The sequence below is a fragment of the Schistocerca cancellata genome, chromosome 1 (genome assembly GCF_023864275.1).
Source record: "Schistocerca cancellata isolate TAMUIC-IGC-003103 chromosome 1, iqSchCanc2.1, whole genome shotgun sequence".
In the NCBI taxonomy this organism is placed as follows: domain Eukaryota; kingdom Metazoa; phylum Arthropoda; class Insecta; order Orthoptera; family Acrididae; genus Schistocerca; species Schistocerca cancellata.
In genome coordinates, this window is record NC_064626.1 from 602,541,222 (window position 1) to 602,566,478 (window position 25,257).

Consider the following 25,257-nt stretch of genomic DNA (forward strand, 5'->3'; position numbering starts at 1 on the left):
TGCACCAGAGAGTTTACGGTATACATTGGCTGGTTGCAGCATTTGAGGCCGTGGCGAGTTGGTACAAGTGAGGCCATGGCGAACTGCAACAAGTGAGGCCATGGCAATCTGTGGCAATTGTTAAATCTGCCACAGGTGTTTTGCCATGTGACCTGGTACCTGTGGACATATCCTTCAGTGGAGAGACTGTGACCTTGTCAGCAGTATGCATAAATAAGTGGTGGATTTATCCTTCAGCGGTGCGACTTGCAACCCTGCTGGACATATGCATGATTTTATCAATTGATCCATCAATACAACTGGCTGGATTACAAGAATTATAAGTTAAAACAAACTGACAGGAGACCGGAGGGACAAGCTGTCCAGGAGAATAATATTGATCTGCTGATGTGGCGTTAGTATTATCATTCTTGTTGTGAATGATTGTGATACATACCGTTATGAGGAACTAAATTGGAGAAAAGCACATAATAATGTAAATGACACCTTGCTTAGGCTTTTGGAGTCTTTTAAGGGTAACTGCAAATGTGCATGCTTGCTTACACACACACACACACACACACACACACACACACACACACACACACAGAGAGAGAGAGAGAGAGAGAGAGAGAGAGAGAGAGAGAGAGAGAGAGTATTTGGTGATCCCACACCTATCGAGAACAAGAATTTGGAAGTATAACTAAGCATGCAATTATCTCTACTTTTCAATTCTTGTGAAATGTTTTCTCTATGTAGTAGTGTTGTTTTTTCCTTTGTGGCTGAGTCGGATTTTTTTTCCTTGAAAAGGTAATTCCCTTATGGAGTATTTTAGATATTTCCTATCAGTATTTTCTATTGTTGTCTTGGAACTGTAACATGATGCATGTATGGTAAATGCTTGATGAATGGAATGTAAAATAATTCCTTGGTTTTTCGCAGATAGTAAATATTGGATCTGGAGTGAGTGTTCTGGCAGTTTATGGGCCAGATAATTACAAGAGAGTATCAGGAACAAGGTACTAAACCATATTTTTTTTTACTTTCTGTTCTGACCATGCTTTAAAATAAAAAGTGATGCTGTCTTTATAATTTTGAAGCTGTGACTTTTCTTTTACATTGGAAATCATCACACTTTTCATAAATAATGTCATACTAATTTAAGTTGTTAACAAAAAGCAACATTATATTTACACATAAAGTGATAAAAAAGAAAACTTGAATTTTATATGTCCATGGCAAGATTTTTGTGTGTTACATTTTTAGTGATCTCAAGGATCTTTTAAAAATGGGTTCTCCTGTTCATAATGTGGAATTACAAATTCATTATACTTACCAGAAAAATACGGATATGCAAATAATTAGAAAAATAGCAATGAAAAATGAGATGTGTGAAACGTAACAGAAAGAGAGAAGACACTTGGAATGCAAACATTAAGATATTCTTTTCTTAGAGATGGCAAGAAAAGAGCAGTGTACAAAACAAAAAGTTTTACACTAAAAAAAGTTATGAAACTTGGAGGGGTGAGGTGGGGGGGGGGGGGGCTTTTGCTTATTTTTAAATTTTTAAAAATTAAGGGTTCTTAATTTTTTGCAATATTTATTGATGTTCTTCTCCAATTAGCATCATAACATAAGGGTGATAGTCTTTCAGAGTATGTTTTGTAAGAACGGGAAGGTATTTGTAATAAACGAGGTCTATTCACAAAGTAAGATCTGATCTGGCACAGAATGGAAACCATAGCAAAAATCTGATGAAGTTTTGGACAGATGTATTGGGCAATGTCTCCAGAATGCCCGTCGATCGTGTCATGTCACTCTTTTCAGTTCAGAGTGCACAGTGAGCTTGTAAAAATGCTCAGATTAATAGCGTCTCCTGCCAAGTATGAGGGCCTGGTGAAAGATTTCGCCAGATGTCATGCAACCCACATAACGTAACTGTCACATGTTTCCTTCTTCATGACATTTTTCAGCCACAGTCTGCAGGGGAACAAAGATGCTCTTGCAGTGTTTTCAGTGGAAAGTGTTTGATCACCCACAATACAGCACTTAATTGGCTCCCCCTGAGCTTCATCTTTGCTGACATGGACTGTTGGCTATGAAGACAACATTTTGACACAGACAACGAGCTACAGAGCAGCATAGAGAATTGACAGGAAGCACAGGTGGCTGCCTTCTGTGACGAGGGTATTGGAAAGTTGGTACAACACTGTGACAGATGTCTAAGTCAGAGTGGCAACTGTATAGAGAAGTAACTGGAAGGTTTAGTTAACTATTGCTTATAACACATTTTTGATTTTCACGTTTGTTTCTATTTTGCAAGTGATCAGACGTTGCTTTCCGAATAGCCCTCGTACTCCACTGAGTATGAGACTGAGTGTAGCTATGTGTCTGTCTGAGGTTACTACACTCATTCCACGTTATTTCCATATTATATGGCTCACCATTTTTTAATATTTAAATTAAAATTTTCCTTCTAAATAAAACATATTTAAAGTATACTTTTTAGTATAAAATAAAAGCATGTATCCAACAGTTTTAAATGTTAAGCAAGAATTTGTAAGATTTTATTGATTGTGAAATGAATGATAGGATATGCCACCTTTTGTTGGCAGGAGCTTCTTCAAATGAATTTGTTGGAGATGTAATTTGACCTGTTTTATTCCTGTACTTTTCATTTCAAATTATGCAACAGGAATGTTTATGAACATTGCTACCAAAGTAGGTATAACAAGTAGTAGTAGTTCTTAGTTTAATTTTCCACAGTAATTAAATAGTCTAAGATCATTGGTTTTTCTGTTAAGCACAGCCATTCAACTTATTTTTAAACTGTAATGGCCATAGGCACCAGTAAACGTGTCACATATTACACTTTTCAAATGTAGAGTCGTCATTTAAACCGAAAAATGGCATACATCAGTCAGGAATACAAAAGGTGACAAAAATTAAAGTAATTTATAAATAAAGGTTTTCTTCAGAGCTAAAGATCTGCTGATCTCTGACAACATGCTACTAGTTAATAAACCTATGCACTAATGTACCAATAGATGAAACTTTAAAAATGATAAGAAGAAATTTAATAAGCAGCAGCACCATGAGAAAGGGCAAACTAATAAAATTTCTTGAACTGTTTGAATTTAGCTTCAGTTTTAATTACGTACTTTGAATTTGGTGAGAAAGTCTATCAGCAGAAGCATGGTTTGGCAATGGGCAATTGCCTCTCTGGGTTATTAGCAGACACATCTATCAATAATGTAGAGATCAAGACACTGTTGATGCAGAAGATAGTTTTCCCTAAACAGTACAAAATAGCATTCCTAACAGCAGGTCAATTAAGGTTTAAACTATGACATAAAATTGTGAAAAATGAAAAAAAAGTATTATGCATTTGGTGTGTATGGATTGAATTGTGGAACATGTTATTGTTTTTATATAGGCCACACTATTTGGAATTTTGTAACTGGATACAAGGAACATATCATCCCAAACTACAAGACTGCTTTTAGCCATCATTTGTGATTTGGTAAAGCATAATTATCAGTAAATTATAAAGCAGTGCAATAATGTCTGAAGCTTTTATCAATATTTGGTTGTAATGTTATGATCTCCGAGAGACAGAGCACATTAACTCATAATAGACAACTGAAGGCCCCTCTCAAATTTTTGTTTGTAAACAGGTAAAGACACATGTCGAATTTTGAATGTACCGATACAATTGTACAGTAAAACATTTGTTAGAGGTATGTTTGAAACTAGTCACTAACAAAAACGTTAATTGCAACTTTGATGGAAACCTTACTCAACAAATTACAAATATATTGAGTTGTTGATGCTGATACCAACAGAATGTTGGAATTACATAAAAATTTAAGCAGTAACTTTAGTGAACGTACTTCTGCATTGAGGCTTGTGGGCCAGGTGCAAACATTACAAATTATGTGGCAGAGCAGGTAAAAGTGCAGTTACATGTTTATGAAAATGTATTGTTAATGTAAAAGTGATATGCAACACAGTATTGGAGAATTGAAGTATCTGGAGAAATACTGAGGTATAGCTGCAGATTATGAAATATAAGAAACTTTCAAAGTAAAGCTCTGGAGTCAGAGGAGATGTTCCAGTGATAATCGGGATGTTAAAAGAGCAATCTTAACATTTAAGAAAATGAACAATTAATTATAAGGAATCAAAGTAACTACTGGGTTGGCCACCTTGGTCTACATTGTCCATGATTTTATTCAGAATACTCGAGTGGTTACTTCCTATATGCATCATGTGATTTGGTACTGAGTAAGACTAGTGTCCAAACAAATTTCAATTAATCAGTTTTTAGGCGGCAACGGAGAATGAAAAGTGAAGAAAGTGTAACGGTGATTTGTTTCTCTTTGACAAATGAATAAATGTAGTTCAAAGATGGTATTCAGTGTTTACTTTGGTACTAATGTAATTGTTGGTTATGAGCTTGAGAGACCCACAAAAGATAACTTACAACAGGATTAATTCAATAATGGAACATCTTGGCAATACAGGGATGCATTGATGCTAGTGATTTCTTATGTGATAGACATTTTGAATTGGTTCTTTATATAGACATCCATGAATATACATTCAGAGTTCCCAACTAACCACCATGGGCATGTATTCTTAGTTGAAACTGCAACATTTGAATAGCGCATGCATACACATGTGCATGAGTACAAATGCATGGGTGCGCACCCAACACACACACACACACACACACACACACACACACACACACACAAAATTGGTGTAATATTAGCAGAATTTCCTTGAGGATCTTATGAATTGTAAGTAGATGGGTGTGAATTACTGAAAGCAGTTATGCATTTTCTATAGGCTGCATGCAACCCCCGTATGTTTTGTCAGACAAAACACTATCTCTGTCATGTGGATACTAGGCTTTCATTTCATACATATGTGAACGATATCGAATGGAAAAATCATGGCACTGCAGATTGTAATAGTATAAATGACACTTGTGATATGTATGTATGGTAGCTGTAAACATTGGAAATGACAGTGCATTTTGAAAGTCAAATGAGAAAAAAGAACACTCATTGTCTTTCTCCCAATGTGTATCACTTTTTGTTATGGAGCACAACTATTCAGCCTTCCCCAGATGCATTTTCTGATGTTTTTGTTGTAACTCAATTGTGTTTCATATTTTATCTTGCAGGAATCATCTTTTGGAAAATTTCTCCATTGGATGTATAAAAGTGTTAAGTTCTGTTTTTGGAAAATATTCCTGTTTGTTTCTCCCTTCATATGGTCTAAGTTATTAAATTGGCAGTATTCGACATACAATTCATACGTTTTCTTGTTCTCCAGAGTGGGACCAAGGTACCCACATTGAGGATTATTGCATTGAGTCTAGTGACTAGTTTGATGTGATAGAATGTTTGTTGTGTAAACTACTTTTTGTTGTCCAACTGGAGTTCTGATTTGAGCTTTACATTTGTGATCATTAGCTTAACCCCTCATGTACTTTTCTGCAGTGTGCATGTGTGTACTATATATAGATGATAAAACTTAACAAGGGGCCATACGCTAGAGCAGTGCATCCATGTGGTGAACTGGCATGAATGATGTTTATTTCCCATAACTAGCATGCAGTGTGGAAGCATGCAGATGGCTGTTTCCTCACTTGCCATCATGCAGACATGCACTCGCTGAGTGTGAGACAACAGGCGAGTGGCCCTCCCATGTAGCCAAGGAAACATGGACAAGTTTTGTCACAACATGGTTGCACTAATGGGCCTGTCAAGTGTCTGAATGCACTTAGAATCAGAATTCCTTTTTAGTTGTCACTTTTCCATGCTTTCAATGGAGAAAGTGTATGCTGCATATATGAGATTCACCAAATATTACCACAGCAACTGAGTATAATTATGTATAATGAAAATTAATGTGAATAATTGAATACTGAATGTTGTTGAGATCATTGCTTTAGCTGTAGAACTATAAATCTGTGGTAAATGAGTAGCTGATGAAATAATGCTATCATTTAATATGTAGTTGAAATTACACTGACAGACATATTTTGGACAGAACAGATAAAAAAGATTTATTTTGAGGAATGTGACAACTGATTATAATTGTCAACTTTTGTAACTAACAAAAAGAACTTAATCCAGCTATACATTAGTCTCTTGTGAGCAAATTGAGCAAACGAACTAATAAGAGTCATTGAAGGTGATAACGTTAACTGTACTGACTGCAAGAAGGGAGGAGATACAAGATGTAGTGCTATGGATGTGCACATTGCAAATTTGGAGCCAATGTGCTAGTGAGTGTGAGCACATGGCTATGTACAGCACTTACTCGGCTGTGTTGTTAGATGAGGCAGCATCAATGATCTTTGGGCAACTTCTGCTAAGCCATGCAAAGTGCAGTCACACTCTCCCTCATACATCACAGCCATTTGCAGACCTTCATATGAATCTTGTGTGTGTAGGGCCCTACCATTTGTGCTCTAGCTGTGAAGCGTATGTTGAGAACGCCTGTCGTGAACAGTCATGGGAATTTACAATAGTGGAATAGCTGACTTGTTCACAAGTGACATAATTGTGTTTTCGCTTTGATCATGGGAGAAATATTAATTATTTAATGTGACAACCACCTTATCACATGAGGTATCAGAGTGTGGTTAAACTGAATTTTTTGGAGGAAAAAATGTTTGTTTGCAGGGGGAGATGGAAACAAACGCATAATAAATAATTTAACAGTGAGTTTTCATTTGCTGCTTTTGTCGTGTCCTATGTTTCTGTTATTGATATAGTACAGGACTCTAGATGCAAGTAAACAGAAAATCATGAGAAATGAAACTATAAGCTTCCAAGCTAACATAGACCATGTGCTTCACTATATATCAGTCTGTCACTGAAACTAAGGTTTCACTTTAGACAAAAGCATCAATAATATTTCAACACAGGTACTGCAAAATTGTTTCTATAGTACTAAATGGCTAAAGCAGTCATCCCATCCCAGTTACTTTCTTTCTATCTAATGGCTTCCAGGGGTAACAAAGATTTGATTTTCAGTATTTCATATAATTAATGACCAAATTTAAAAAACTGTCATAATCTACACATTAAGAGATATAATCATTTGTTACAGATTTAACAGGATTAGTCTAATATTAAAGTTTGAAAGTGTATATGTTTTGAGGCAGCATAACACACTGTGCCCCAATTACCCAGACTATATACATCCAGTGTTTGAGAATGAGAGCAATTAGTGACTTCCAACAAATTATGCATTTAGTTTCAAACCCTTTTGAACCTTGTTCTTGGAGGCACCCCCACAATATAATAAAAGGGAAAAAAGTTTGTTGCTTATTGCATTTTTGCGTCAGGCATGACATTTTAATTTCTTTCCTCCTTACTAATAACTTTATTTGCAACTTTATTTTGGAGACAGTGTCCACATATACTGCTGTACATACCTGTCAAATTGTTTCGTTGTATTACACACAGTCCAGGAGGTGTAATGTCATGAACATTGATAGGCCTGAAAAACTAGCTTTTCTTAAAATGGAGCACAAATTACCAGTATTGGTCTTAACTTTTACATTAGTCTTTGACTGAATAATCCAAACCTAATGAAATGTCTTTGGCTGTGAAGGTTCTACATGCTTCATGTCAGATATTTAACTCATTAACCCATTTGTAAAGTAATGAAACATTTGAAGCTGTTTTACATATGTGAGTTTGATTCTTTAGAAAATCGAAGATGAGGGCTTTCTTGTATGTCTGTAAAGGAAACACCTGTAAGCAGCAAAAGCAGAAAAAAAAGAAAGGGCACTTCACACAGTGCAACCAGTTCGTATAACTTTGTGTCCACAATGAAGATTGGTACTTTGGATAAAGTCATTCATAACATTTCAAGAAAGGTGCAAATATGATATGTGTATCAGTAATAGAAATGTCTCTATGTGAAAGAAGCAGAATGTAAAGGAAAGGCTGACCATAAACTGCCATTAATGTTTATGTAAGCAGCATAAAGACATATCTAGTTGACAGCTGCCACATATCGTCGTCCAGTTGTTGCCTCCAACATAAAGATGCATGATAGCATGAACAAGCTCATTATGTGCATGGCCCTTTATAATGTTTAGCTCTTTACACTGACTAAAATAAAAGAAGTATAAGCTATATTGAAAGTTAATTCACCTGTGAGAAGCTGTTTAACAAAAGACCAAACCAGTTTTGATTTAGGAACTTAATTTGATTTTGTGTTGTGTCTCACCTGAAAGCATGGGAAAAAAATAACCTGACTTAAACCACTGTTATTTTGAAATCTTATACCCTGATAAAATGTATGGTATAACACACAATGATTTTGTATATTTAGCTGACAATATGCGCTCAAGCAAAAGAAGTAAAGTATAGCTTTTGAAATAGGCAAGCAAGTGAGAGCAGAAACTAGAATGCTGTTCATAATTAAAAAGTTCAGGTTGTTGTCTGAAGAGAGAAGATACCAATATTATACCAATGTTGTTGCAGAGATGTAGTATTTTGATACTTTGAAAATATATTAAATACAGTGGGTGGGACATAAATGCAGTGAGGATGATATACCATTACTGTTTTGCCTTATAATGTAGGCAGTACCATTGTTTTGCTACACATTTTATTTCAGTTTTATACATGGTATCCTTAATGTCAAACCTCAGTGTGTCACTTCAGATTTACTTTTAATTTGTATTTGTGCAAACTCTTTGAAAGAAAAAAGAGGATAAGAAAGACATTGGTATAATTTTTGACTAAATGACAGTGTTATGAAAACAGTAGATTGCTACTCACCATACAGCAGAGATGTTGAGTTGCAGACAGGCATAATAAAAAGATTGCTAAACAAGTAAGCTTTCAATGAAAAGGCCATCTTTTGAAATAGACAACACAAGTAAAGTCTTTTGGCCAAAAGCTTACTTGTTTAAAAATCTTTTTGTTTTGCCTGTCTGCGACTCATCTGCACTATATGGTGAGTAGTAATCTATCCTTTTCATAATATAGTCATTATTCTGTCCTGGATTTTCCATTGTTTTTATACTAAAACAGCTGTATGAGTACTGTGACAAAGGTAATGCTACAAGCTATCCACAACCTTAGTAAAAAAAAAAAAAAAAAAAAAAAATGCTGTCCATGGTTAGAAAGCTTTGGAATAACCATGCCTATAGAATAATCATGAAAAATGTTGTTATGAAACGAGTAAGAAGTCAAAAGGGCATAAAATATGTACTTAAACAGTTTGCCCCAAGCTGCGAAACGCGCTTACAGCTATTATTCAGACCCCTGAAAATTCAGTATTGTTTAATATGATGTCATTGCTGTAATAAGTATTTGGGTTTTGAGTCTAGGCGTCTTTCCCAAAAGAAAAATCATTATCATCTTCTACAGTTTCCAGCCCCTGGCTGGGCTGTTTAGGACATAACTCACTGTATTTTCTCCTGTCCTTCTGCCACATTTCTCTCTCCCCTCTGTCCTAGTCTTCACTTTTCATCACACATTTCATCATTCCAACAATCCATCTGTCTCTCATTCTTCCTCTATGTCACTTGCCTCATAGTGTCATTTTGCGGGCCTGTCTTAGAATCCTGCAAACTCCCATTCTTTTAACATGCCCATACCACCTTAATCTTGTCTTATTAGTGGTCTCTTGCAGAAACTTCTCTTTCATTATTTCTCTCACTGTCTCCTATCTTACTCTATCCATTCCAGTCAGTCTTATTCTGCTTCTTTGAAATTTCATGCTGCAATCTTGATTCCCACTCACCTGCCTTCTCTTCATTACCACATTTCTGATGCATACGTGAGTAATGGAGCATAATACGGTCAGTATAACACTTGCTTGCTTCCTGGAGCTACATACTTGCTCCAGACCTGGCTTCTCACATTCTGCAGAAACCATGGACTTGTCTTCCCTTTTACCAATCCCCCTATCTTTCCTCCCACTGTCTTCTGTTATGCTACCCAGGTAATTGAAATTTCTACTTTTTTTAGTACTTGCCCTCTAAAGTTTGCATCTGTGGCTTCCTTCCTTCCTTGTTGTCACCATCACTTTTCACTTCTTTGCAAGTAACTTCAACCATACTGTCCCATCACTTCCTTCCATACATCTAACCTTTCTTGTAAACCCTCCCCCCCCCCCCTCCTCCTCCTCCTCCTCCTCCAGTTCCTCTTTCTGAAGGTTTTCCCAAAACTTGCTTCTTTTCACACTATAGTACACCTTCTTAGTGTCCAGCAACACCATTACTAGATTATCACCATATTTTTAGTATCTCTCTTGGAGCTTCCTTGTGCTAAAAATTAGATCAAATGTCAACATTCCAGTTCTAAACCCATATTGTTCCTCTCTCTACCCTCTTTCTACTGTCTTCCCTGTTCTGTTTCCTTGAATCTTCTCAAATACCTTGACATTGCGACACATCAAAGTAACTCCCCTGTAATTCTAATGTAGTTTCCTGCAACTCTTCATAAAAAAAAATTACACTGTGATTCCCTTTTGCAGTCTTCATGTTTCCTTCTTTCTTTTCAAACTGCTGTCATGTCCCGGAGGAGCCACTACACTATAACAGTGACAGTTGCCCTGACCATCTCCACACTTACTTCATCCACTCCAGGTGCTTTTCCTTCTTTTGCGATCTTGATCACATCCTCTGCTTCTGTCCAGGTTAGATCCATCGTGATATCTTTTACATTCCCTGGTTCCTCGTTTTCCTCTTTTGTGTATCCATTGGCGGTTTAGTAATTTTTCAAAATAGTCTTTTCATGTCTCCTTTATTTCCTGTGCAATTCTCAACTTTCTTGCATTCTTTATTGATCATCCTGACATTGCTGATCACGCCTCACTACTTAGCCTTAACCATTACATAAAGGAACTTCTTACTCTACGCTCCCATCCATTTTGGCTTCTATCTGGCTACCAGTCTCTTAGCCACCTTCTCCTCAGTTTATTCCTTTCTTGCTTCCTCTGTTTTCTCCTTGAAAATGCTTTGATTTTCATTCTACCAGCATGTCTATTTTCATCTTTTCTTACCAATGTTCTTTTGCATATTTTTTTCTGCTGCTTCCAACATTGTTGTTTTGAACCTTCTCAATTACTACCTTCCTGACTGCATTTCATTCCTTGGTACATAGCTCTTTACTATTTCCTTCTTTTTTGAATTTTCTCTTCTTTAAACTTCCGTACTTGATATCTTGCCCTTCTGCCCCCTTTTTCTCTGTAATGCGTCTAACCATCACTACTAAAAGATAGTGATCACAATCTGGGGCTTCAGAAGGTATTACATTGCATGGGTGACTCTCTCTTTGTGTTCTGGTCACATATTATGTATGCCACAGATTCACTTGAAAAATAAGGGCCATACCATGTAGCCTTATGACTTTCTTTTGCCTTAAATTAGATGTTGCCTATGGTTGGTTCAGTCCTTTTACAAAAGTCTAACAATTTTTGTTTTTCTTCATTTCTTGTTCTCACCCTTCCTCTCCCAATACTTTCTCATACCCTCCCCTACCCTTCTCTTTCCTTGCCTACATGTTGACTTAAGTTTCCCATTATCATAATCTTCTGTCCAATTAGTTGTATCTACATTTGCTCTTCCAAGTCTTCCTTCCCTTAAGCATAACATCCAACTTTCACTCTGACCTTCATTATGCTGTAACTTATTCCTTTCACTTCCTCTCGTAACTACTATGACTCCATGTCTCCTTACTTTCCCATTCCCACTCCAGTACAGCCTATATGCATTCCTCAGTTTCGTACTTCATTTACATTTTCACCTTGCATCTGACAGTCCTAAAATATCCAGTCTGTTGTTACTCATGTGGTCTGCCATATCCTCCACCTTCCTTATCATTGTCTGTATGTTCATTGCACCACATCTTAGCCCTTGGGAATAGTGGAGTTATCTTTGATTATCTCCATCTTTTCCAAGGCTTGTTCCATATTTGTAAGCATAAATTTTATTAACTGCTGTCTTACTGGTTCTGTTGTAGCTGCAACTGTTATGGAATTTTCTCTCTGGCTTGTTTAGTCCATGGGAGGTATTTTAAGAAATCCCCAATCCATCACCTGGATACACACTGTCTAGGGTTAAGGCTCCATCCAAAAGGAACATATGTTGTGAAGTGACATACAATGCATTAATAAGAAAAAAAATAGTAATTCGTATGCAGCAACAAGTTAGAGAGAGTGTGTGTGAATGAATAGGTGCTATGAAGTTTTGTATATTTAATATAGTTTAGCTTTAGCTCTGTTGAACAGTTTAGGGCTTTTACACACAGCCATGGAATTTGTCAAATACAATTTATATAATGCTTACACATAGTTTTGCAGGTAGTAGTAGTAGTAGTAGTAGTAGTAGTAGTAGTATTTCATGCCCAATTGGTTTTGAACATTGTGTTGGTAAATCATTGTGGTAAATTTATATATACTCAGTAGTATGGAACTATAACATTCTAACAGTATTTTTTCATGTATGTAGACGTAAATACTCAAGACAGAGTTGAGGTGTTGAGCTGGCAAAAGGCACGTGCACAAAATTGAAAACACTGCTGAGCTTCCAGTCAATGCTATTCTTCAGAGATAACTTGCAAAAATACTTCTCAAAAATGCTTCGAATGATTGCCATTACTCCTACCATTACTTTTCTGTTATGGTCTGATATGGTTGGTTGATTAAATCAGGATGCCCAGATGCGTGTTTGAACCATCATCCTCCTGAATGCGAGTCCAGTGTGCTAACCACTATGCCATCTCACTCAGTCTGGTTGACTGAAGTACACTCTAATGAGCTAAAAAATTCCTGCTAATTAATGATTCATCATGCCCCACATACCAGGGTCGTTCAATAAGTAATGCCCCACTTTTTTTCCTCAGAACTTTTTTATTGGTAGGAGTCAGAATTTAGTGACAATGTACATTAACATGTGTTGTCCATGTCCTATTTTTCTATGTAGTTTCCATCACGTTCTATGGCTGTACACCAATGTTGTGGAAGAGCATGTATTCCCTGCTGTGTAAAAGCTCTTGTCCTGTAGGCTTAGCCATGTTTTCACTGCACGACTGACACTCTCGTCATCTTCAGAGACCGTTCCCCATAGAAAATCTTTAAGTGGCCCAAAGAGATGGAAGTCCGAGAATGCCAGGTCTGGACTGTAGGATGGATGAGGCAGTGATGTTCAACCCAATTTGGCGATGTGTTCCCGAGTTCTCAGACGTTTTGGAGCAAGATTTCTGCTGGATTCTTGTCCGATTGAACACATCAAAACAGTTCTCAAGTTTATTCAAAGTCTTCACATATGCCTCTGAAGTGATGATTGACCCTCTTGGTGTCACATCAACGAGAATTATGCCATCACAATCCCAGAAAACTGTCACCTTGACTTTTCCAGCAGAGGGAGTTGTCTCGAATTTCTTCTTTTATGTGTGAATGGGGATGATGCCACTCCATGGACTGCCTTTTTGTTCCCGGTGCAAAATGGTGACCCAGCTTTCGTCCCCCGTAATGATCTATGACAGAAAGGACTCTCTGTTGGTCTCAAAATGCTCCAACCATTCAGATGAAATGGCCTTTCTTTGAATCTTGTGGTCCGCTGTGTGCATTCTTGGAACCCATTGTGAGCACATCTGTGAACATCTGAAAGTTTCAATCATTGCAGATGCAATTCCAATGCTGACAGACAACTGTAGAGACATTTGTCGAGTTGTGATGCGCCGGTCGGCATGAATAATGGCATCTGCACGATTCAGCAAGTCCGGAGCAGTGGCTGTGACAGGACGTTCCGAGTGTGGCTGATCATGGAGCTCTGTTTCTGCATTTCCTTAGGCTGTAAGTTTCTTTACTCATCACCCAGCTGTACTCCTATCAACTACAGCATCACCATGCACTGCACACAATTGATTATGGATGTTCACAACGGTTTCTTTTTTTGCACACAAGAATTAAATAACAGCACACTGCTTGTAATATGAGTCGTATGTAGATGCCATTTTGATGCTGTACTATGGCTCTGCCATGTGCCAGAACGGTTCGAAACTTCACTGGCGCACAGAACAAACATCAAATGTGAAGCACCAACAAGGACATTTGTCTACATATATTAATGGCTTTGTAAAAAAATGTGGGGAATTACTTATTGAACGACCTTTGTACATCCCTCATTTCATTTATTCTCAAACAAATGGAAGTGTTAGTTTGTGAGCCAGGTACACTAATGTGCAAAACTTAAGGATGAAAGTAACTTTCGCGTGGTGTGTCACTACCAAGTCACATAGCTCAGTAAAACTTGGGCAATATGCAGAAAGATCTCCTACAGTTAGTAAAGAAGGCAACTGAAAGAAATAGGCAATGAGATGAACAGAAATTACATTTTATTCAAAGACAATAATTACACTGAAATCGATTCGTGATGGTCCCCTGGATGGGACGTGGTTTTTAACAGGGTGTGTGATCACCATGGACTGCAGTGTGCGGCCATGCTGGCTGCAAGGTTAGTAAGGAGTTCTTGTGACAAAATCTTCTATTCCTCCACCAGTGTGGTTGATTGCACCTGGACGGTCCTTGTTGCATGTGAATGTGCTGCAATATGTCTATCCGACACATCCCACACATGCTTGAACAGATTTTAGTGAGGACAGTGGTTGCGGCCACACATTGTTATCTATAAAAAGGAAGTCGTGGTCAAATGCACACCTGAAACGATGCACATGGAGAAGGAGTACAGTGTCACAATAACTTTGACCAGTGAGTGTACCACAATCAAAGATTTGGAGTCAGTATGCCAATGCAATATATGCCTCCCCATGCCACAACACTTGGACCACCAAAATGATCATGTTCGTCAATGCTGGACATATTCACTTATTGCAAGAGGTGGGAATACATAATGCACTCAGGCACATTGTCAAACATCATCGAAAAATGGAACGCCCTGCCACATGAACTCCTTACCAACCTTGTGGCCAACATGGCAGCACACTGCAGAGCATGTATTGCTGTCTGTGATGATCACACACTCTATTAAGAACCATGTCCTGCTATTTGTAATGTGGTGACTTCTAATTATTTTCTTTGAATAAACTTTCATTTCTGTTCATTTGTATATTTCTTTCACTTACCTTCTGTGCTATACGACAGCAGTCTTTTCTATATATGATCGAAGTTTCAACAAGCTATGTTACTAGGCAGTGACACATCATGTGAAAGCTACTTTTGTTCTTAAGTTTTGCACACCAGTGCTTTTTTTGGTATCTACCCACTGAGACACTCTCTGTTGCAGATTGTTGTTTTCAGTGTATTTTATTGCTTGTAATGAAATATGAACTACAGACAATCTGTGATATCCCATTCTATGATATCATATTCTATGTTTTCATTTTTGCGTACCCCAATAATCTCTTTTGGTCTTATATATTTCTTTTTGTGTTCTTGCAATTCATTTGATACCTTTGAGTTAGTAAAACAATATGAAAATAGTTGATTGTAGCACAGATTTAATCATTCAAGATGATTAATTCAGTGGCTTTCATGTGGGTGTAATAGGTGTCAGTTACTAAAGCACTGAAAATAGAGAGCAGTTAATGCCTGTTACAACAATAGAAGTTTAGTTTTTTTGTGATTGACTCATGAAAAAAGTTCAAAGCCATGGTGTCTATAGCATTCTCAACCTTTTGTTTATTCTCTAGAAGCAATTCATTGTTGTATACTTTTTACACTCCCTTTATGACTTGTTGAGGCTTTTAAGCATTTAAAGAGGTACAATGTGATCATTAATTAATGTTTACCCAGGAACTATCTTCTCTATGTTAACATTCTACAATTGGATTTATCCCACAGCCACATTTCTATACTCTTATTAGTTGGTGGGCTGTGCTCAATTAAACTTCACTTCTGTCATTGCAAGTTTTTTCTTGTGAGTCTTGAACTGCTACTTCCAATGAGATAACTGGTTACAGCTAGGACCCTGTGGACACCCTCTTTGCCATGTACAAACCAGCACCGTATATGAATCCATGCCAAATAATAACTTGTCATCATTGTCTCATTTATAATCTCCCTTTCAAGGGTGTGCATTATTCTTCTTGAGTTTGTCTGCTTTAGTGTTAGAAAAAAGAGCATTCAATACTGATAATTTTAGAAAATGTGAAAGTTTTTTGAATTATTTTATGGATGAATGATTTTCAATTTCTATGTTAAAAACTTTTTTGTGTTTTAATAAACAAATGTTAATAGTTTTGACAAAACCAAAGAAATACAAATGTTTCAGCTTAGGTGGTGGTACATTCCTGGGACTTTGCTGCTTACTGACAGGCTGTAATTCTTTTGAGGAAGCCATTGAACTTGCAACTGGTGGAGACAACACACAAGTGGATAAACTTGTGAGAGATATTTATGGTGGAGATTATGACAGGTTTGGACTCCCTGGAGACCTTGTTGCTAGCAGGTGATTTCAACTGAAGCATAATTGAGCAATTTCTTTCCTTTTTCAAAAAAAATCAGATAGCACATGAGTTCACAAAAATCTGCTGGGTAAAATGTTTTGACAACTATTTTTTTTTAGTTTCATTGGGGACCTTGCTGGTATTTGTCTTTCAATCTTTTGTGGAAATGCTGACTGTCACACATGTGAATATATGATTTTCCCCCCTTTGTTTCTATGTAATTGCCTGTGATATTAATGTCACAGCTGTAGTTACTGTATTGCTGTTGTTTTATTGCTTTAAAAATGATCATGCATTTTAAAGTAAATCTTAAATTCCCTTATTTTACAGTTTTTAAAATTTCACTTGTGTAAATCCAGTCAAATTAATGCTGTTGAAAGTACAAAGATTAACAACTGACTTGACTTACCTGAGTATGCCTCATGGCCTAACTCAAATCTTTGATATGCCAGTACTTCGCTTGTAGTTGCTGAATATTCAAAGAATTTTTATTAATAAACTCTCTCGAGGGAAAAGATATACTGGAGAATAGAGTAACCACAGTTTCTACATTGACATATATCTCCCTCTTTCCTTTGATCTTTGGAGTGAGGAATAAATGACTCTGCAGGCACTCTAACATCTATCTCATTCTCGTGATACCTACATGATATATTTGATGGAAGAAACTGAATTTTTGCAGTGTAAGTACTGCATCTCTAGAGGGAGAATGTTGACATCCTTCATAAGATTCTTATTAGAGTTGTCTGAGCATTTCTGCTACACTTTTGTAAGAGCAGTAACAATCTGACGTTGTTGCCTGCTGTCAGGTGTACTTGATAAGTGATCCAAGCAATGGAATAGTACTTCAGAACATATTGTACTAAGTCTTGTATATGCTTGTTCCAATGAGTTCACCACACTTACACCAAACCATCCCAACAAACGAAGTCTTCCATTTGCCTTCCCCACTACAGATTTGATATACTGATTTGTAAGCCACATCATCAGGCTCATACTCACCTCTGTTTCTGATCTCTAGTAACAACCAAGAAACATGGATATTTTCCAGTAGAATTTTTTGTGTTTCAGGTTTTTATACAATATATTTGAATAAATTATTGAAATATGCTCAGTGGATCACAAGTTCTCAACTAATTACATCTTTCTTCCCTCACAAAACATATATGATTCTAGATTTTAGTTCTAGAGTAAATGTTTGTTATCTGCGTAAACCCACTGGATTTTCTGCCAAAGATACAGCTACATGTAAATGATGTAATTTATGTTTTCTTCACAGTTTCGGTCATATGAACTCCAAAGAGAGGCGTGCTAATGTGTCCAAACAGGATCTAGCTCGAGCTACTCTGGTAACAATAACAAATAACATTGGCTCCATTGCTCGTATGTGTGCAGTTAATGAGAAGATAGATAAGGTAATGATATTGGACTTGTACATTATGTAAATCAGACAGAACAAACTAATGATGGAGATCATATATATTGAATTTTTTAATTTCTTTTTTCCAGGTAGTCTTTGTTGGCAATTTCTTGAGGGTAAACCCTATATCTATGAAATTGCTAGCACATGCTATGGATTACTGGTCAAATGGGACTCTAAAAGCACTCTTTCTGGAGCATGAGGTATTTTTATTACAGTATTTACCTTGATCGTTTTCTGCTCAGTTTTAGTTTTTCTTTACTGCTACGAAAGATATTATATTAAGATGTTTGGTATTTCCTTCATTGATTGATTGAGACACTATTATACCATTCTCTTTGTGAAATAGGACACTAATGAAGTTGAGCAGCATGCAGACTAGCTTTAGACAAATTATAAAGAATACACTTTATTTAATTTAAGTGGATGATTTGACATATACAGTGAAAAAGTATTTATGTAAAATGGTTATACATAGACATTGTTGTTTGTGGGATTTACTCAGTCAGCCATTTTCGCTGTAGGACATTTCTGTAAATATAAGTACAATAATATGAATGACTGAATCTCACTGTTGAAATATGCTGATTTTTTTGTGTGGTGCCACTTTCCTACCATACCTTCTCCTAATAGTCCATATGTGGTTAAAATAACGTAACAAAAACACCACAAATGGTCACGGTGTTGATAATCAAATTTTAGTGGGTCCCAGGTTCAATCCCAGCCACTGCTTAAATTTTGAGCAAAAGGCTTCAGCAATGCAGCCAGAAACTTCTGGTCTGAGGATTCCCCTTTGTTCTTCTAGTGGCCTGATTTAGGGGAGTGGAGGAGTGGGCAGAGATTCAGGGCACCCTCTTGCGCTTGAGATGGGAAACTGCCCCTGAAAGGTGAAAGAATCAGCAGTGTTCAACATCATGAGGATGTGGCCGGTAACTGAAAAAGTGTCATGGTGACCAATCCTAATGGCAAATGGGAGTGAGTTGGGAGAGGGTAACCATGTGAAAAAGATGGAATAACCAATGAAAGAGTCGTAGCGAGGAATGTCAGAAGTCTGGTTGTAGTTGGGAAAATGCAAAGGCTCAGTCTAGATATAGATGGTTCAGTGAAGGGAAATGGAAAAAAGACAAGGATTTCTGATCAGATGAATATAGGATAATATAAACAGCAGCAGAAAATGGGGTGATGGAAGGAGGTTTCATTCGGAGTAGAAAAGTAGGGAAAAGAGTGAGATACCGTGAAAAATTCACTGAGAGCATTATTCCAACAAATAATTGAGGGCATTGGTTTAAGGCTACTTTTGGATGAAAATGTTGGTATAAGAGAAGAAATCATGACAGGCCACGTAAAAAGCAGTCAGAAGACTGCTGGGGGAAAAAAAGAAAAGAAAAGAAATATCACATTGTGTGAATAGGGGGAAGTGTAAAGTGAAAGCAGCTGGTGCACAAGTCCTGAGGATTGATGAAATCATTATATTTTTTGTTTTCTTTAGTGTACTTTATGTGCTTTTAATTAAATGGTAGTAATTAAAAAATGACATAATATTATGTTGTATTTTTTTGTTGTTCTGATCATCAATTTTAATATTGGTTTGATGTAGCTCTCCATGCTAGTGCAAAATTTCATTGCCATACAAGGCTGCACTCCAGAAAATACATTTGGAAGAGACTGCAAAACATTTAAGTTTATAGTAGACATTAACAAATTCCTCTTGTTTCAGAAATGTATTTCTTGCTGTTGCCAGTTTTCATTTTACCTTCCATGCTTTGGCCATCATCAGTTACATTGCTGTCCAAATAAGAAAACTCATCTACTACTTGCAGTGTCTCATTTCCTAATCCAGTTCCCTCTCAATCGCCTGATTTGCTTTAATTGCATTCCATTATCCCTATTTTACTGTTGTCGGTGTTCATCTTATTATCTCTTGTCAAGACCATATCCCCCATTCAACTGCTCTTTTGAGTTCTTAGCCATCTCTGACAGAATTACAGTGTAATCAGCAAACAACAAAAAAATGCAGCACTCTCAAGAACAAGGTCATTTTATTGACAATTGAGATGATAAATAGTGCTTCATTCTGAGAGTATATGATAACAAATTAATACCAAATGAAACACATGTCATAGTAAAGGGTGCCCATTCGCATTGATACACAGTGTACTGTTCACTGGCAGCAACACAGGTATGTATCCTCAAATGCAAATGATCATAAAAGTGCTAAAGAATATCTTCTGATAGATTGTCCTAAGCATCTCAGCCTTTTGTTGCAATTTAGCAATGGTTCTTACACGCCCTGGAGAACAATTAAGTTCCCGCTTTATCGTGTCCCATACATATTCTATTAGCAAACAATCTGGTGATCTTGTTGGCCAAGGCAGTTACTGTACATCACAAAGAGCATGTTGTATCACAGCAGCAATATGTGAATGTGCCGTAAAAAGTACATCACCTTCCTGTTGAAGAAATGGCAATAGCATGGGAATAACAGCCTGGTCAGTGTAGCGGGCACTGGTAACTTAACCCTGTAGAAACACAAATGTAACTGCGAGTTGTAACTGATGCCCCTCCCTCTCCACACCATGAAGAACTGGGATGGCGCTTTGGTGTCATGTACAAATGCACTCTGGAATAGGCAGCTCACCTGGTGAATACTATAATGTTTGTGTCCGTAACTCATATACAGACAAAATCTACTCTCATCACTGAAGACAAAAGAGTACTCTTACACTCTGCAGACTCTTTAACAACACCAGAGCAGCCATGCTTGGTGGTGTCGTGGTATCAGTGGTATCCTGGCCAGAGGCAGATGTGATATTAATCCTGCTTTAAGCAGGCGGTATCCAGTGGTCCCTGATGGCACAGCAGGTGCAACATGTGCCTGGATTTTGTCTCTGAATTATCAGTCAGCCATCACTGCGCACACAGTGCTATGGTCTTGATATGCTGACATCCAGAGCTTTTGGGGATTTACACAGTGACACACCACTGACACATTGTGCCCAGCATGTGCAGCAATCTGTTGATATGACATTCCAGCTTCCCACAGGCCTACAATGCGACCCTATTCGAATGGCTGAAGCTGTTCAGTAGGAGTATGTACTCTTTTCTGCAGCTTGGTTGTACCCTAGAACGAATGTTGCAACATTGTTCACCTCTAAACTCACCACAGTTACTGCCTGCAGTGTCAAAATAGAGGGTGCACAGATGGCTGTGACAAATAAATCCCTAATACTATGAGGTGTACAACTTTGCTTCTGCCATTTTCCCCAACATTTGATACTTTAATGAAACAAATTGGTTACACATGTATCATTCAAAGTATTTTCCACCGCTGGCCAGTACTTTCTCCCATCTTTTGGGCAGTGTACAAATCCCGTGTTAAAAAAATTGTTCATCGTATGAATCGATCCAATTTGTGACTTCTTCATGAGATCGGAAGTGTTGGTCAGCCAGGCCATGCACCATTGATCTAAACAGGTGATAGTCAGAGGGAGCAATGTCTGGAGAATACGACAGGTGGGGTAGGACTTCTCATTTTAATATTTCGAAGTACATTTTGACCTCTTTTGCAGCGTTGTCGTGCTGCAAAATCACTTTATTGTGCCCCTTGCTGTATTGCGGCCATTTGTCTTTTAATGCTCTGCTCAAATGCATTAATTGTGTTTGATAATGAGCACCTGTGATTGTTTCACTTGTTTTAATACCTCATAGTACACAACGCCGATCTGGTCCCACCAAATGCAGAGCATGATCTTGGAGCCGTGAATATTCGGTTTGGCTGCCGACATGGAAGCACGGCTGGGATAACCCCACAATTTTTTGCGTTTAGGGTTATTGTAATGAAACCATTTTTCGTCCCTGGTCACAATGCGATGCAGAAATCCCTTCTGTTTTGCCTCTGAAGCAACTGTTCACAAACATACAAACACCATTCAACATCTCTTGATTTCAGTTCACATGGGACCCAAGTTCCTTCTTTCTGAATCATGCTCATAGTCTTGAGACATTTTGAAATGGCTTGCTGTGTCACTCCCACTAATTGTGCCAATTCTTCTTGAGTTAGACGCGACTCTTCACTCAGCAGTGTCTCCAATTCTGCATCTTCGAAAACATTTTCTCTTCCACCACTATGCCAGTCTACGATGTTAAAATCACCTTTCTTGAAGCATTGAAACCACTCACGACATGTTCTTTCACTAATAGCATCCTTACCATACATACTTGAGAGCATTCAATGAGACTCAGCTGCTGTTTTCTTCATATTGAAACAAAAAAGTGACATCTCCTGCAAATGACGAGAATTAGGCTCGTAAACTGACATTTTCAATCAAGAACAACTTTATGACGCAGACACAAATCGACTAATGTCTGAATGAGGTTATGTTGACCGAGGTCCATGCTAACTGCCTGTCTGCGATCTGTTTCTTTTGACCACTACGTACTGTTGTCACCACATATCGGCAAACAGCGGAAACAAAATTGTACACCTTTTGCAACCCCTCAGTATGTACATATTATGCCTGGTGCCACTGAACACAGTCTTGAGGGTGTGGCATCCCCTCCCCTCCCCTCCTCCTGGGCAGTGTATTTTTCATTCCTCACTCCTTTCTCAGTCACTCCTTACCTTTCAAGTCCTTCGACTTATAACTGCTGTCTGGCTTTTGTACAAGTTGTAAATAACTTTTTGCTTCCCAAATTTTTTTCCTGCCACCTTCAAAATTTTAAAGAGTGTAGTCCAGTCAATATTGCCAAAAGCTTTTTTTCTAAGTTTACAAATTCTATAAATTTAGGTTCGCCTTTCTTCAACCGGTCTTTAAGATAAATCACAGGATCATTATTGCTATTGCCTCAAATATTTGTACATTTTTCCAGAACCCAGACAGATCTTTCCCAAAGTCTTGATCTACCAATCTTGCAATTTTCCTCTAAATAATTCTTGTCAACATTTTCTAACTATGACTTATTAAACAAATGGTTTGCCGGCCGCGGTGGTCTAGTGGTTCTGGCGCTGCAGTCCGGAACCGCGGGACTGCTACGGTCGCAGGTTTGAATCCTGCCTCGGGCATGGGTGTGCGTGATGTCCTTAGGTTAGTTAGGTTTAAGTAGTTCTAAGTTCTAGGGGACTTATGACCTAAGATGTTGAGTCCCATAGTGCTCAGAGCCCTTTGAACCAAACAAATGGTTTGGTAGTCTTACACTTGTCAACACTTACCTTTTTTGGAATTTGAATTATTACATTCTTCCTAAAGTCTGAGGGTATTTTACCTGTGCTACATATCTTGCACACTAGGCGGAATAATTTTGTCATAACTGTCTCTCTCAAGGATCTTGATAATTCTGAGGGAATGCTGTCTACTCCCTGGGCATTGTTTCCACCTATGGCTTTAGTGTTCTGTCAAATTCTTCTGCCAGTATCATGCCTCTTGTTTCATCTTCACTTTCTGTGTTGTTTTCCATATGTAGACCCTCTACATACTCCTTCCGCCTTTCAGATTTCCCTTCATTTCTTAGTACTGGCTTGCCATCAGAGCTCTTGATACTCATACAGTTGTTTATCTTTTCTGAAAAGGTCCCTTTAATCTTCCTATCTTTCCCTTAGTTATGCGTGCTTCTGTGACCTTGCATTTGCCCCCTAGTCATTCCTTCTTAGCCAATTTGCACTTTCTGTCAATCTCATTTTTTTAGATGCCTGCAGTCTCTTTCGCTTGTGTCATTTTCTGCATTTTTATATTTTCTCGCTTCATCATTTAAATTCTTGTGACCTATCCAACGATTTCTGCTATACTGTCGTTCTACCTGTTAATCCTTTGCTGCCTCCACTATTTCATCTTTCGAAGCTACCAGTTCATTTTCAGTCATATTCCTTTTCTCTATTTCAGTCCAACATTGCCGAATGCTCATTTGTGTTGTGAACAAAAAAGTTGCACTGTATAACTTTGTATGTAATTATTTTATTACCTTTTTGTCTTTTTTAGGGTTATTTTGGTGCTGTTGGCTGCCTTCTGCAATTTGACAACAAGATCAGCTGAACATTGTTTTCTGCTAGGCTAAAAGAAGCACAAGCATTCCTGTGATGTATGGAGACTACACTCCCCCTAAAATATTCCAGAAACTTAGTCTTAAGTTATATAAAATATATGTAAATACCTGATATTATAATTGCCCGAGTGATATGGAGAAACTTGTTATTCTCCTTTACTGCCAGAGTATTGCAGCTTTGTATAATTATTGCACATACAAAATGAACCACGCACTATATTTTTTCAGTGCTAATGTACATTCGATAGTTAAAAATTGGGGTTTTGTAGAACTATATTACCAATACAATAATAACTGTCTTGTTTATAGTTTTCATTGCAGTTTATTCTCATTTCTGTAACAGTGTCCAGAGCACATAACAAAAGCATTTTCTGCATTATGATTGTAGTTTTGTATACCTTATAATACTGTACAATGTCAGTGGAATCCATTGTTCGCATAATTGAACTCCTTAACTTCTCATTTTGAGAATAGAAACACCAGTTGTTGATGGAAGTTACTACAAATGATAAGCAGTATTTATTTTATCTATGTGACTGTTATTCAGTGAATGCCACATTATTTTTATGGGAGTTAGGGTATTTAAAATATATATATATATTGTGGTGATACCATATTTCGAAATATTGTTGCTTTCATGTAATGACGCCGGTTCATATTGTTATTGTACAGTAATAGTGTTTTTACTTAGTGTGTTATAAATATCTTGTACAACCTCCAACATAATTTCTCCGTTGTTTTTATTCAAAGCCTCTTTTTTAAAATTTTGAGACTTCGAATGTGTACGTTGTAAATGTCTGTTAAACTTTGTCCTATTTATTGATTGTTTATGGGAGATGTATTCAGCATCAAAGTATGCGTTAGAGTGTAACCCAATATATTTGTAAATATTATATGGAATATGAATGGTTTTGTTTATATTTTTATGTAAAGTTTTGTATAAATCTTTTATTGTTGAAATATAATTTATTGTTATTTAAAATTTTTTCCTTTTTTTTATATGATTCGTGCCATATTAATGCTTTGCACTCTTTAATGCAGACTCAGGACATCTCCATGCCCTCACATTTAAATTGCCACTGCCTGGGTAGCAAACACGCCACAAAGAATGCGTGAATTTCTTTGTGGAAACAGTGAGGCCACTGACCAACAATTAAGGTATACATTAAAACAAAAAGTGCACTTCCATTCAAATATATTTACACAAGCATTACGTGTAAAACTTTGTGTAACTTTTTTTTTTTTTTAATTCTTCCAGGTGGGTTGTTTACAGTGCCATTTCACTCAAATTCCTTACAAATGAATCACCATCATCAAAATCATTGTCAGTCTTATTTTCACTAAGACATTCCTCTAAAAGAA

The 25,257-nt window shown here is 37.2% G+C and overlaps 1 protein-coding gene across 6 annotated transcripts in view; it reads left to right on the forward strand.

Moving 5' to 3' along the window:
- Positions 1 to 24,877, forward strand: part of LOC126182476 (pantothenate kinase 3) — a 164,265-nt gene extending 139,388 nt beyond the window's left edge. For all 6 annotated transcript variants that reach the window (XM_049924852.1, XM_049924857.1, XM_049924853.1 and 3 more), the window contains 5 exons: positions 922 to 998; positions 16,265 to 16,441; positions 17,719 to 17,854; positions 17,949 to 18,062; positions 23,832 to 24,877. In XM_049924852.1, the coding sequence (XP_049780809.1) occupies positions 922 to 998; positions 16,265 to 16,441; positions 17,719 to 17,854; positions 17,949 to 18,062; positions 23,832 to 23,885 (558 nt within the window). In that variant the 3' untranslated portion in view covers positions 23,886 to 24,877. The remainder of the gene's footprint in view (positions 1 to 921; positions 999 to 16,264; positions 16,442 to 17,718; positions 17,855 to 17,948; positions 18,063 to 23,831) is intronic.
- The last annotated feature ends 380 nt before the right edge of the window (positions 24,878 to 25,257 follow it).